The 14,560-nt window shown below is 50.8% G+C and overlaps 1 protein-coding gene across 11 annotated transcripts in view; it reads left to right on the top strand.

Annotated features, from left to right (window-relative positions):
• Window positions 1–14,560, top strand: part of LOC100357058 (rho GTPase-activating protein 17) — a 93,053-nt gene that overhangs the window by 36,667 nt on the left and 41,826 nt on the right. For all 11 annotated transcript variants that reach the window (XR_011384646.1, XR_011384647.1, XR_516932.4 and 8 more), the window contains exons 2-6: window positions 1,997–2,036; window positions 6,616–6,720; window positions 11,791–11,864; window positions 13,392–13,503; window positions 14,111–14,187. Coding sequence is in view for 6 of the 11 variants with exons in the window: in XM_008257896.4 (XP_008256118.1) it covers window positions 1,997–2,036; window positions 6,616–6,720; window positions 11,791–11,864; window positions 13,392–13,503; window positions 14,111–14,187 (408 nt within the window). In the remaining 5 variants the exon portion in view is untranslated. The remainder of the gene's footprint in view (window positions 1–1,996; window positions 2,037–6,615; window positions 6,721–11,790; window positions 11,865–13,391; window positions 13,504–14,110; window positions 14,188–14,560) is intronic.

Raw genomic sequence — 14,560 nt, forward strand, 5'->3', positions numbered from 1 at the left:
GTACTTGCTAACAGTCCACATTGGAATTCTAGAATAAGTTTTCTCCTATTACTTTTTTTTTTAAGAGTAACTTGTTTTGTAAGAGGATATGCAGGGTACTTCAAAAAGAGAGGTGGACATTGTGGCGTAGTGGGTTAGGCTGCGGCCTGGAACATCCACTTCCCATCAGAGTGCCTCTGGATCCAGTCCTGCCAGTCACACCCTGGGAGGCAGGACCCTGGCCAGGTTTGAGGCCCTGGCCAGAGCAGAAAAGGAGAAAGTTGCAGAGCCCAGGAGGGGTGTTTGCTAGGCGGAGGTGGGTGTGCTGGTGAGCGGCAGGGAAGGCTATGATGGGGAAGCTGTGGTCTCCCGTTAGCTGTGTTCCTGCACAGGACCTAGCTGTGCGACTACCCATGTCTGGCGCTTCAGCTTCGCCTGTGCCTTGTGTCCAGCAAGGGCTAGCATGGCATACTTCAGCTTGCTGCTGGAGACACTTGGGCGTGGAGCTGAAGTGGGGGCTGGAGCCTTTGGCCCTTGGAGGTATTTGGTCAGGTCAGAGTTCTGGTTTCCTGCAGCAGCTGGTTAAAGAGCCACTCCTGCATGCACCTGCAGGTTAGCAGGGACGCTGCTGTGATGGTTGGTACTGGGACCCTCTCTGGCAGTGTCCAGCTTGAGTAACATGCTGCTGCCCTGAGTGTAGGCTGGGATGGCGGAGGGGTCCGTGGTACTTCTTGCCCTCACCCACAGCTGGTACTGCTCTAGCTAAGCAGTGTTTTGAGGTCATTCCAGGGGTCCCATTCACTTTTTGGCTCAATATTTTTTCCTTCTCTTGCATTAGTTCATAGCCAAGATCACACAGTCTTTCTCACCCCTACTCCTCCCCATCCATTCTGAATTCCCCAAATGCTCACAACAGCCAGGGCTAGACGAGGCCAAAGTCAGGAGTCCAGAACTCAGTCCAGGTCTCCCCGATCCGAGGCAGGGACTCAAGTGCTTGAACCATCACCTGCCTTCCAGGGTGTGCATTGGCAGGAAGCTACAGTCAGGAGCATGCAAAACCCAGACTCTCCAATGAGGAATGCTGGCATCCCGAGCAATGTCTTGCGGCTGTGCCAAACCAAATCCCTGCCCTACAATATGTCTTATAAAAAGGCTTTATGTTTTTAGGTTTACTTTGGCCTCTTCCCAGACCTATCACTGTTTAGGGCAGATACAGACTTTTTCTTTCTCTTAAAAATTTCCTCGTTCATTTCAGTGGAAATTTGGTAGGGATATCAAATGACTTGAGTCCAATCACTCTTTGAACCAGATATCCAAAAATGCACTTAAATTGTGGCAGCTTCAGGTATTCACCGTGATGCAGCCCTTCTGAACTGTAGAGAAAAGGCAAAGTTATTATGGTCTGGCAGCCGAGACTGCATCAGCTTAGAATGCCCCTCTTCTGAGTGCTGGCCACCGCCTCCGTTTCCTGGAAAGGTAGATGCTGTTAATAGTTCTGTAGCATAGCAGAGGGACAGTTATGGAAACCCACTGTTTCTCCAGAAGTGAAGGTGGGGAGAAGTCAGGAGGGCACACTCAACTGCTACTGTGATTGATGGCCTAGGCTTGCATCTTTGCATTGTTTCTAGGCTCGCGCCTAGCTTGTTTCAGTAAGGCTATGAAACGTGGAAATGATCATTCTAGGAACTGAAATGGAAGCTTCTGTAGCGTGGTCTGTAGGCTCCTGTAGTGGGCTTTGGAGCAGGGAGGGCCTTGTTAACAGTGCACTCTCGCTCCAGACCCACTGAAGTAGGCAGCAGCCGTTCGAGGTCACCTCTGTGGCTGTTATGCTCTGTAAACTTCTGTTTCTTTGGTGTTTCTAAGTTGTCCCCTGATCTGAAAGTCGGTGAAGTATTTCCCCTGATCACTTATTTCCGATTGTTCTGCTTTAACCTCCAGACTAGTAGTAATTGTTACACTTCGTGAGCTGCTTTTCATTTCTGGATATCTAACTCGGAACTTTCAATTTTTCCCACAGAGCCGAGAAAACAGAAGTCCTCAGTGAAGATCTATTACAGGTAACAAAATAGAGACTTTTTAAAAATGCTGTTTAAGGACATGGGAAAAAAAATACATAAGTGAGGTTGGAAGCTTGTGCGGTTCTGTGTGTGTGTGTGTGTGTGTGTGTGTGTGTGTGTTTATGTGAAATGGTATCAAATTAGCCTGGTCTTGAGTAGGAAAGAAACGCAGTTGGCTGCTTGGTGATAAAAGGGGATCTGAAACTTTGGTGTTCTGTGATGAGGGTCACATGGGGCTAGGCCTACTCTCAGGTTCCAGGTGTTGGGGTGGGGCTGAGGGAGGGCCTGGCCAGGGCACGGGCACTGTGACCTCAGCTCAGGTCCTGGGTGGATGAGACTCCAGTCCGTCTCTGTGATGGCTCCCTTGATGAGACAGGCCCTCCCAGTGGGAGCAGGGGGCTCGCTGGCTCCAGCCTGCAGCTCTCAGGTCTTGCTCCCTCTCATGCTATTGCACTCGAGCTCCAGACTGGGTTGGGGCCTGAAGGGCGTAGGTTCCCAGGGACAGCAGCCACTTCTCCCAGCACCACACTGAGGCCAGAGGGTGCTCTCAGCCTAGACTTTCCTTCCTCCCTAAAGACAGAGGGAACCTGGCCCGGGCCACTCCACTCTGTCCACAAGGTTTCCTGACAGTGGGCCTGGGGATTTCTCCCAGACGGCTGTGGATCCTTTATCCACATCCCTTCACCCAACCCCAGAGTACTCACGAAGGACAAACTTCTGCGTAGAAGTTTCCATGAAGCCTGCTCACCTGTCTGCTTGCCTTTCATTTCCACAACCCATCAACCCATAGCAGTCATCTCAGGTGAGTCCCTGGAGAGTTTCTTCCTGTGTAGAAAGATGCTGCCCCTACCACACCATGCCAAGGCATCCTTGTAAGTTACCACAGCCACCACAGGTGGAATGGTATCAGAGTACTTCTTGGGGTTTTCTGTTTGTTTAAGGTCTTCCCTCCCCTCCTTAGGAAAATTTTTAAATTGAGGAATAGAAGGTTTTTGAAAAAGATTTATTTAGAGGCCAGCAACTGTGTGGTGCAGTGGGTTGCACCCCCATCTGCAGCACCGGCATCCTATATGGGCACCGGTTCAAGTCCAGGCTCTCCGCTTCCGATCCAGCTCCCTGTTAATGCTCCTGGGAAGGCAGCAGAGGATGGCCCAAGTGCTTGGGCCCCTGCATCCAATAGGGAAGTCCAGAAGAAGCTCCTGGTTCCTGGCTTTGGCCTGGCCCAGCTCCAGCCGTTGTAACCATTTGGCGAGGGAACCAATGGATAGAAGCTCGCTCTCTCTCTCTCTCCCTCTCTCTCTAACTCTGCCTTTCAAATAAACCTTTATATAAAAACATGTTTGTTTAAAATTATTTATTTGAAAGAGTGATATATGGAGAGAGGGAGAGAGATCTTTGATTTGTGTGTTCAGTCCCCCCAATACCTTCAACAGCCAGGACTAGGCCAAGCTGAAACAGGAGCCAGGAACTCTATCTGGGTCTCCCATGTAGGTGGCAGGGGCCCAAGTGCTTGAGCCATCACCCACTACCTCCCAGTGTGTGTGCATCGGCAGGAAGCTGGATTGGAAGCAGAGCTGAGATTCCAACCCAGGCATTCCAGTGTTGGATTCAGGCATCCCAAGTGGCAGGCAAACTGTTGTGCCACAAAGCCTGCCCCAAGAGTTCTTTAAAAAATCATATTCTTAACATCCCTAGTAGTTTCTATAATATATTTTAAACTCATTTTCAGATGTGGAGAATTACTCTTTGGTTCAGTTAAGCATTAACCAAACTGGATTTTCATGTCAGCATTTTCCCTCCCACGTCCCACCTTGGGTGTACACATTATCTGCTAATCCTTGAAGCCCTGAGGCAAGGCCGGTGGACCCTGCAGGCACTTGCAGGAAGACCGAGTCTGCTTGGAGCGAGGTGGCAGCTGTCCCTTTGTCCAAGGGGTTTGCCAGTGACCAGGAACCCCCGGTCTGCCCTCGCTACTCGCCGTGTTTTCCCACTCTGGTTTCGGGAGTTCTCCACTGGAAAGGAGGTGACTGGTCACAAGTTCAGACACTGGTGCCAGCCACCTGAATCCCAGGGCCAGGTGGGCCCCAGGCTCTTTGTGGCCTCAGGGATTTGCTGACTCTGGCTGTGGTTCTCAGGGCTCTCTGGAGAGTGTGCAGGTACACAAAGGGGCGTGGATTAGGGGAGTCTGCTCATACGACAGCAGCTAAGTCCCATGACGGGTCGCGAGCGGCTGGAGATGCACGCTGGGGTGCCCGTCGTGTGACACAGACTGAGTCCAAGTCTGCCGCCCTCAGACTCGGGGAAGCCGAGGGTCTAACTTGGAGCCCGAGGCGGTGGGTGTCAGTTACGGAGCTCAGAGGCAGCCGCTGATATCTAGGCAGGAGCCCAGTCTGCCCTGGTGTGAGGACAAAAGATCAATTCACCTCCTTTTCAGGGCTCTGCAGACCCTCGGCCCACGTTGTGGCTGGGTCTTCACATCAGACCAGCGCACTGATCTCGCCTGGAAGCACCCTCACACACATGGCCACCACCATGCTTTCCCAGGGTGTTAGGTGTTCCCTGACCCACTTAAGTTAGCACTGCAAAGTTCACTCTCTCTCACTCGTGCTCTCTGTGACTCAGTTTCCATTTCTCTGCAGGAGGACCAGGGCAGTGTCCACCCCATGGGGTTGTCAGGGGGGTCAGTGAGTTGAGCTTGGCAAACGCTGGCCGCAGAGCCTCGCACGTGGGAGGGGCCGGCTGTGAGTGATTTGTTGTTACTGCCACTGCTCCACGCGGCCGAGATGATGTTCCTGGGATATTTCTCCTGTGAGGTGCACCTTGATTTGCTCTGTGTGCTCCTACCTCTTTCCTTGGGTCTCTGTTGGAGCCGCTGCCTTTTATTTTGGTTGTGCTGAGTTTCCCCGGGGAGGCTGAGAATCCCAGGCGGAGATCCAGGATGTGTTTACTGTTGTTTTGCCGACGCCTCGCACAGGGACTCAGCAGACATGTGTCCTGTTTGTTCAGAATAGTGAAAGAGCACCTTCTGTTCCTGTGACAGCATTCCCGGCCCTCAGCATCAGGCAGCGAACAGAACAGGAAGGGGCTCCTGTCCTTGTGTGCTTCTGCTAGTGGAAACGGGAATCAAAATCAAATCAAGGAGTTGCGTTCGCTTTTTATTTTGTTCCCATGACAAATGAAGGATGTGCCTTTAGTTTCCTGGTGCTTTTGGGTTTTTTATTTATTATTTTATTTGAAAGAAAGAAGAGAGAGAAAGAGATCTATCTATCTGACTATCTTCCCTCCACAGGCTCACTCCCCACATGCCTGCAACAGTTAGGGCTGGGCCAGACTGAATCCAGGAGCCAGGAACTCTTATCTGGGTCTCCCACATGGGTGGCAGGGGCCCAAGGACCAGAGCCATCACCTGCTGCCTTCCAGGGTGCACATCAGCAGGAAGCTGGATTCCAAAGGGGAGGCAAGACTCAACCCTGTCCACTCTGACGCGGCTGCAGACGTCCCAGGCAGCGTCTGAACTGTCCGCCAAATGCCTTCCGCTTTTAACGTTTTAAAATGTGGTCTTCATAAGATTTCGTGTGGCCTCTGCTCCTGAATGCAATCCTGCTGCCAGAACAGAGTCCTGGTGACGGGGCCCTGGGACTGCAGAAAAGCTGCCCGTGCCATGAGGACCTCAGCAAGAGCACGGACTGTCTCCTTGGATAACATGTTTTTGGGGTCAAAATGAATTCTGCTCTGAATTTGTTGATTTTTCTTTAAAATAGAAAGCGTCCCCACGGGCCTGCTCTCATTTGTCATGAGTCATCAGAATGCGCATGTTTGGCATTCCTGCCTATAAAAAGCAGCTCTCTTTGCCATAAACAGCCATATCCCAGCAGTAGTGTTCTGGGAAGCCTCTCGTGATGTGTGGGTCCCCTAGGCCAGTGTTTCTTCCTGCTTGACTCTCTAGTCTGCTTTAGAAATTTTACTTAGGAGAAAACAAAACAAAGCCCACCCCAATAAGAAATGATTTTGAAAACCTGAAATCTCAAGTCCAAGTGTTAGAACATTAACTTTGATCTTCTGTCTGATGTGCCGTGTGTAGAAGGCTCCATCGCCGTGCGCTGGAGAGATTTCCAGGTATCCCTGTGGCTTTTCCCTCTTGGCAGTGAGCCTAGACCTGCACTGTACATTTGTAGCTCTGCTCCGTTGGACCTGGGGCCCTGCTGGTGCTGTAGCTTGTGCACTGACGGCCGCCATTCAGTCTGACAGCAAGTGGGAGGTCAGTGCTTCTCAACTGGGGGCCATCTTGCCCTCCGGGGGACATTTCACGGTATCTAGGGACCTTTCTTGTTGTCACAACTTGGGATTTGGGGGTCTACTGATATCTATTGGGTAGAGGCCGGAGGTGCGAAATGCACCACACTGCAGAGAACGACTGTCACAACCAAGAAGTACCCTAGCCCAAAATGTCAGTGGTGAGAACCTTGATGTTTTATACCCAAAGCAAAGAGCTGGACTGCAGGGTGTTCTCCCTACCTCCACGCCAGCACCACTCTGCTCTCGGACTGTAAAGATGACGGCTTTGTCTCTGCCTTGCCAGATCGAGCGGCGCCTGGACACAGTGCGGTCAATGTGCCACCATTCCCATAAGCGCCTGATGGCGTGCTTCCAGGGCCAGCACGGCACCGACGTCGAGAGGAGACACGTGAGTATCAGATGTGACTGGGGTCGTCCGTTCTCCTGTCTCTGTGACATGATTGGCTAGTGTCTCCCAAGTGGCGTGAGCAGATTGGTCTCTTCTGTCACCACCCATACATGTGATACCTCCTGCAAGCCCCACTCACGCTGAATCTTCTTCCCGGGCCTTAAAGCCGCTGTTTGACATTGATAAGAGAGAGGGCGTGTTGGTTAGGAATCCTTTGATGACAGGAAGCTGACAGCCAATCTTAAATGGGCGTGGAAAGTAGAAGTCATTTACTGGCCTGCTGACTGGAAGGTCCTGAGGCTGGGAGGGGCTCGAGGTGGTCTTTGGTCTAGCATTTCAGAGGCAACAAAGCCCACATTCCGCATCCCCATTCACCCTCATCACCTGCTGGAAGACAGGGTGAAGCTGGGCAGGGAGCTGAGATGCTCTGCCTGGCTCTGGCTGATGGGCTCCAGCTCTGGAGCCTGGGCTATGAGCCTGCCTCCAACTCACAGGCTTTGGTAGGTCTTCAAGAATAATCAGATGTTGTTGCGGACAGGAGGAAAGAGAGGCAGCAGGAGAGGCATCCGGTGTCTACTCCAGGGCACATTTGTTCAAAACATTCAGGTGCTCTCGTTGGTTATGCAGATCTGTCCTTGCTGCTCCAGGTTCCTAGCTTATGAGCACGCGCTAATAACCCTGAGAGCCCACACCCCATGAAGGTGACACACAGGGAAGCTAGGATTTGCTGTATGGCTTTGTTGTCACAGGTCTCAAAAGGAAAAGCCAGTATGCAGATGATCTATATTGCCCTTTTGTTTTTCCTGGACATTTCTGCGGCAACAGGGTTTGACAACAGGGTTTTCCCGCCTTGCACAAGAGTTCTGCTGGAAGTTTGCATCCGCCTACGAATCCAGGAATGCTCCCTGCAGGCTCCCAGCCCTCAGAACCAGACCCATCCCCTGGCTCTGCCCTGCTGTTCCTTCTCGTTCTCTTGCTGTGGTGTCTCTGCTGTTTACCCTTTAATCTGTCTCCCAGCATTCCTCTTCTCCTTCTCACAGAGTGCTGTGCTCTGAGCCACTCCTGTGTTCTCGCGGCATCTCATTAATCTGTGCCATTGACTTCTAGATCACTTTCGGCCAAGCCAGGATCTTCCTGCCCTGGATGTCATTTGAAGGATCCGTAACCAGTTCTTCCTTCTGTGTTGACTCTCTGGAATTCCACCTCTCCTGTGATGCAAGCTAGAAACCCTGGGGTGGTTTTATACTCCCTTTTATTTTCTCCTCCGCCCTCTTCTAGCTGCCTGATGAGCGCATGTGAATATCTTTTAAATGCCTCCCCCTACTGTGTCTCCACCACCTTCATTCACTTCAATGCAAGACCTGATTTCCTCTTACTGGACTGTTACCTCCTGGCTACCTTCCCTGCCTCTTACTTTCCCTCCTTTCCAGTCTGTCTTCAGCCTGAGAGCCAAAATCAGTTTTCTGAAATACAAATCAGGCTGGCTCTCCTCCTGCCTAAAAAATTAAACTTATCTTAGTGGTTCTCAGCAGGTACCAGGATTACCCTCCAGAAATATTTGGAAGAGTGTAGGGAATATTTGGGTCACCATAAGGACTGGGGGAGACTCCTGGCATTTGGAGGGTGAGAACCCAGATGGTAAAAATTCTGTAGTGCCTGGGGGACCAGTTCCACCCTTGGAAGTGCCGCATACTAGGGCCACCTCTTAAGAGATGCTGCCTGTTTCCCATTGCCGGAAGAAAGTCCAGGATCTGTAGCAGGACATAGCTCTGTAATCTGATCCCGTTTTGCCTTATCAGCCTCGGGTCTCCTACTTCCTCTTATTCATTCCATCTCCTCATTCATTCCATCCGCGGGGTACCCACCAGTCCCCAGCTATGTCCCTGTTCTTCTCACAGTTATGTCCTGTTGGTTTCTGTTGTCTGCTCTGAGACATGACCCAATGTCACATACGTTCTTCGAGAACAAATAGTTATCAGAAACCTACTGCGTAAAAATGCTAGAGATACAAAATAAGTAAAAGGTTAAGTGTTCTTGGCCTGTTTGTGGAGGATACATACACATGGCTAGTTTTTTTTTTAATAGGAATTCACTTTTTCTTAAATATATTTTATTTAAAAGGCAGAAAAACAAAAAGAGCACTTTCACCTGCTGTTTTACTCCCCAGATGCCTACAACAGCCAGGGCTGGGCCAGGCCAGTGCTAGGAGTCCGGAACTGGATCTGGGTTCCTACATGGGGGTCAGGGACCTAGTTGCTTGAGCCAGCACCCACGCACTGCCTCCCACTGCCTCCCGGGCTGCTCATTAGCATGAAGCTGGAATCAGGAGCAGAGCTGGGCCTCAAAACCAGGTGTGCCAAGCAACGTCTTTTTTTTTTTTTCTTTAAAGATTTATTTATTGGAAAAGCAGAGATACAGACAGAGGAGGAGAGACAGAGAGGACTCTCCCATCTGCTGGTGCACTCCCCTAATGACAGCAGCAGCCAGGGCTGGGCCAGCCTGAAGGAACTCCATCCAGGTCTCCCATATGGCTGGGAGGGGCCCAAGTACCCAAGCAGCGCCCTAACTCCTATGCCAGACGAGTGGATAATTATAAAATAGCATTGTACATAAAATATGCAGAGTGTTATGCACAGCAGACCAAGAATGGGCACTAAAGGTGGAGGAGGATGGTCAGGGAAGCCTTCCTGAAGGAGCTGGTGTCTGAGCTATGAAGGAAGGAAATCAGTGACAGGTGATGGGAATATTCCAGGCAGCAGAGACAAAAATAAAATAAAGTAAAATAATGCATGGCCCATTTTTGAAGCCTAATGGCTTAGCTTCCTTTTTTTTTTTTTCTTTTCAACTTCAAATGAAAGTGCCAAAGACAGGGCCAGAGGGTGTCTACGCCTTGCCCCTGGAAAGAGGGAGCAGCGAGGTGACCACAAGGGTCACAGCAGTCTGTAGGGCTGTAGAAAACAGAAGGGGGGCCCCCAGCAGCTCCCATGCAGGTGAAGAGGTGAGACCTGGGGAGAGGAGACATGGGGCAGGTGACAGCCTCAGCCAGGCCTGAGAATCTAAGGGAATTCTTTTCTGTGTGTGCAGCTCTCAGGCGTTGACAGATTAATGCTGTAGAGCTTTGAGAATTCGTCCCTGAGATAGAAAAGATGTTTTCTCTAGGAAACCCAAAGCCCCTACCTGTCGGGGAGGGGAGTTCAGGTTGTGGACGACATCATCATTATTAAGATGCTCAGGTGTTCGAAATCTTTATTTATTTATTTATTTAAATTTATTTGACAGGTAGAGTTATAGACAGTGAGAGAGAGACAGACAGACAGAAAGGTCTTCCTTCCTTTGGTTCACCCCACAAATGGCCGCCACAGCTGGCACTGCGCTGATCCGAGGCCAGGAGCCAGGTGCCTCCTCCTGGTGTCCCATGCGGGTGCAGGGCCCAAGCACTTGGGCCATCCTCCACTGCCTTCCTGGGCCACAGCAGAGAGCTGGACCGGAAGAGGAGCAACCGGGACTGGAACCCAGTACCTATATGGGATGCCGGCGCCAAAGGTGGAGGATTAACCAAGTGAGCCACGGTGCTGGTCCCCCAAAATCTTTAAATAAGAAGAAGTCACTGCTCAGGTGTGAAGCAGGATCCCCTCATTTGTACACATCAGAAGATGGGATTGGTGTGGTGGGGTGAGGGCGTGGAAGCTACAAGGCGATTTATGAGAATACCTCAAAATTTCATGGGAAAATGGAATTGAAGGTTGAGTGTTTTGGTGCAGGCAATTTTTGAAGTCCATTTACAGTGTTTTGTAATATACATTATCCACGAACTTTTTAAAGTACCTTTGTATGACTGAGATCTTAAATGATCCTTGTTAAAATAGATTCCTCTATTCCCCATAGACCTAAAGAGTTCCAGAATTGCAGAGAGTGTAGTTCTCTGGATTCTTTTATTGATCTTATATTTCACTTCCTTTAGAAAGGCAGCATAACTCACAGGTATGAAATATTCTGTTATCCTCATGTCTTCCTGTTCTAGAAGTTGGCGGTGGGGAATGGTCTCTAGGGAGCAGAGGTGGCCCCTTTTATTTATTTGAAAATAATTTGGGGGGAGGCGAGATGGGTAAGTATATATTTGCTGTTTGCTATTTTCAAAGTCAATATACCATTTTTGCCTAGGTTCTACATTTACATGGTCAAAATTCACAATTGTTAAAAGAACATAAAGTGTGGTCTTGCCCTGCCCTGTTCCCCAGGCACCCAGCTCCCCACTGCAGAGCCCCCGGTATTAGCAGTTTCCTGCATAGCCTTCCAGAGGTACTGTATAACATAAGCTGGCACACGTGTAAGTGACCTGGATGGAGCCCTTTGGGGGCAGGAACGTCAGGGTCACCTGCCCCTTCCTGCTGGGAAGGCACAGTTTCACGGAGCGCTGCAGAATCAGAAGCCAACCCACTTGCTACGTTCAGACGTCCGCTGCCTGTAACGGGAAATAAGCCATCGACTTGGCCATGAACCAGGGCTCGGCCCGTGGGCCTTGAGGTCCAGCTCTCCTGCTCTCTACCGGGGTGCCTGGCTTCAGGTTCCTTGACTGTATGATGAGGATGTTGGATAAGGTGATTCTGTGGTTACAAACCTAAGATAAGAAGATCGTGGCTTTGAGCTTACTAACATTGCAATTAAAAAAAATATTTAGCCAGAAGTTTAAAAATATTCAACTAATGCTAAATTTTAAGATTATAGCCAAGTTAAGAGGCAGTTTAAGACTGACCATTGTCCCAAAAGGTTTTATTGCACTTGTCATGAAAATCGGAGAGCCTATGTCCTCAGGGCATGGAACATACATGGTACAAGTTGAGCATCTCTGATTTGAAAATCCAAAATGCTCCAAAACTCTTTGAGTAAATAAGTGACACTCAAACAATTTTGGGTTTTGGAGCACCTCACAACTATCACCTTGAGACTGGATCCTGAACCCAAGCAGGCTGTCTCTTACCTTTGAAATTTCCCTGGAGGGAGAAATCGGTGAGTGTGATCTGAATGGGAGGGTCAGGTAATGAAAAACACATATTATCTTCTGCCTTCCAGAAAAAACTCCCTTTGACAGCTCTTGCTCAGAATATGCAAGAAGCATCGACTCAGCTGGAAGACTCTCTCCTGGGGTAAGAGTCAGCTGCTTTGAGGCTGCTGAGTGCCCTGTGGGTCGGTGGGGGTGGGTGGGCCCTGAGTGGTGCACATGGCAGCCACCTGTGGGACTGGATGGTCCAGGAGCATGGTGATGTGGCTCATCTGCCTGACTCCATAAGAAGAAGTAGAGCTAAGGCCACTGGCTTGCTAAGAATCTTCCTTTCAGAAGGAGCCAGGCTCGTACTGTAGAAAGGGCGGCCAACAGAAGTGACCGATGGGGTCAGTATCTATTCCTCTGACCTTGGATGTGGGCTGTCTGGCCCTTGTTCACCTGTTGATGCAGATCCGTGAACTCCAGCCAGTCCCTTTTACTACCTGAGTCACCTTTAACAAGGGTCACCAGAATGTCTGTGATGGTTGATAAAGAGCATATACGTTTTGGATTTCTTTTCTAATTAGGCGTGTATTATTTATAATAAATCTAATAACAAAGCCGTTTTCATCGTAAGAATCCAGCGAGGCTGGGCCCCTGCAGCCACTGCCCTCTCCTGCCGTACCACGGGCCCTGCTTCCACAGATGTGGCCTTTACGCTCCTGAGCCCGTTTCCTGGGGACTACAGTCCTCTCCCTGTTCCCAGCCTTCCCTTGTCTTCTCTGTGCTCCCGCATTTGGGGGTACCGGCCCTGGGAGGAGAGTGGCCATGTCCACAGGCTGGATGTGTTTCTGTGTCTGCATCTCCTCCCACAAGGGTGCCCTCATAACAGCAGAGTGAGGCCGTGTGCTGGCCGTGTGCTAAGTTCTTTCTGAGTAATAGCTCCTTGAGGCCTCCGAGTAGCCCAGGAGGTAGGTGATGATACCACTGTCGTTTTACAGATGAAGAAATTGATGACCAGAGAGGGTAGGGAAATTGCTTCAGACCACACAGCTGAGAAACAGCAAAGCTGCCTTCAAACTTGGGAAACGGGGCACCTCTGAGAGTACACCCTGAACCAGTCCACCACGCCCCCACACACCACATCCCTAGTGTCAGAGCTGGGGCAGGACGAGAGGAAGAGGAGAGAAGGAGTGACAGACAGCGGCCTTGTGCCATTTGCAGATGCACTTGGTGTGACATCAGCTGCATGTTCACAGGAGAACGACATGGAAACGACCCGTGTGACACGCCCCTTGACGTCAGCCCCTCTCTGGGCAGTAGAAAACCACATTCGCTTTAGGCATGCAGCTTTCAGTGGTGTGAAAGATTTGGGGTATTTTGAGAAACACTTTTGGTTTCCACCTGACTTGAGAACTCAGTTCTTGAGTTAAGTTGTGACGTCATAGTTCACGCATGTGCATCCCCAGCCTGCGTGCGTACACATGCCAAACACATGACCAAGACATTGCTTTTTTAAAGCACAAATCGGAGGACTCGGGTTTCAGGCGCTGCCCTGCACCCGTCCTGTTTTGAAGGCTTTATCGGGTGGGGTGCTCCAGAGTGTTCCCTGCCTGCAAGCAGAGCAGCGCCCACGTGATGACCCCTGACTGAATGCGCACCTGTTTGGTGTTGGGTCTTGTTCTTAAAGGAAGATGCTGGAGACGTGTGGGGATGCTGCGAATCAGCTGGCCCTGGAGCTCTCTCAGCACGAAGTCTTTGTGGAGAAAGAGATCGTGGACCCGCTCTATGGCATAGCAGAGGTGGGTGCTCGTGCCCTGCACCATGGAGGAGCTGAGACTGGGCCAGACTGGGTGGTGAATGGGTCACTCGTGTCCGAGATTTAACAGGAATCTGGCTCAGCATACACATGTTTGGACAGTAAGGGCAGTCGATGGGGGTTGTAAAACCCTTTGCAGAAGAAGCCGGCGCCGTGGCTCAATAGGCTAATCCTCCACCTTGCGGCGCCGGCACACCGGGTTCTAGTCCCGGTCGGGGTGCCGGATTCTGTCCCGGTTGCCCGTCTTCCAGGCCAGCTCTCTGCTATGGCCAGGGAGTGCAGTGGAGGATGGCCCAGGTGCTTGGGCCCTGCACCCCATGGGAGACCAGGAAAAGCACCTGGATCCTGGCTCCTGCCATCGGATCAGCGCGGTGCGCCGGCTGCAGCGGCGGCCATTGGAGGGTGAACCAACGGCAAAGGAAGACCTTTCTCTCTCTCTCTGTCTCTCTCTCTGACTGTCCACTCTGCCTGTCAAAAATTAAAAAAAAAAAAAAAAAAAAAAAAAACCTTTGCAGAAGAGAACATTTGTAAATACGGTGTTAAGCCAGACAGCCCCGAGCACATCCCATTTGGCATGTTTCTCCCTCCAGGTGGAGATTCCCAACATCCAGAAGCAGAGGAAACAGCTCGCCAAGTTGGTGCTAGACTGGGATTCGGTCAGAGCCAGGTAAGGTCAAGCTGTAGCAATAGCCCGTCATGCAGCAGCGCCGCGTCATATCCCCCGCAGCCGTCACCGTCTCCACCGCCGCCGAGAGAATGACCTCTGAGTGCATAGAAGGACGAAGTCCCAAACCCCCGCGCTCGGCCCACCCTGGGTCACGGCCTGTGTGCAACTCCTTTAGGCTGCTTTTCCCCAAACGTGGCAGTGGGGATGTTGTTAGAACATCCTGTTCTTAGTGAGCCAGCAGTGAAAGGAAACAGGAAAAAAACTAAGGAAAACTAATGAGCGTGTTAAACAGGGGACAGGATGGTGGCACACAGTGCCAAGAGCCTGGCCCTGGGGACAGTGGAATGCTGGAGGAAGCAGATCTGCAGCCCTA

Source organism: Oryctolagus cuniculus, chromosome 19 (assembly GCF_964237555.1).
Source record: "Oryctolagus cuniculus chromosome 19, mOryCun1.1, whole genome shotgun sequence".
NCBI lineage: Eukaryota > Metazoa > Chordata > Mammalia > Lagomorpha > Leporidae > Oryctolagus > Oryctolagus cuniculus.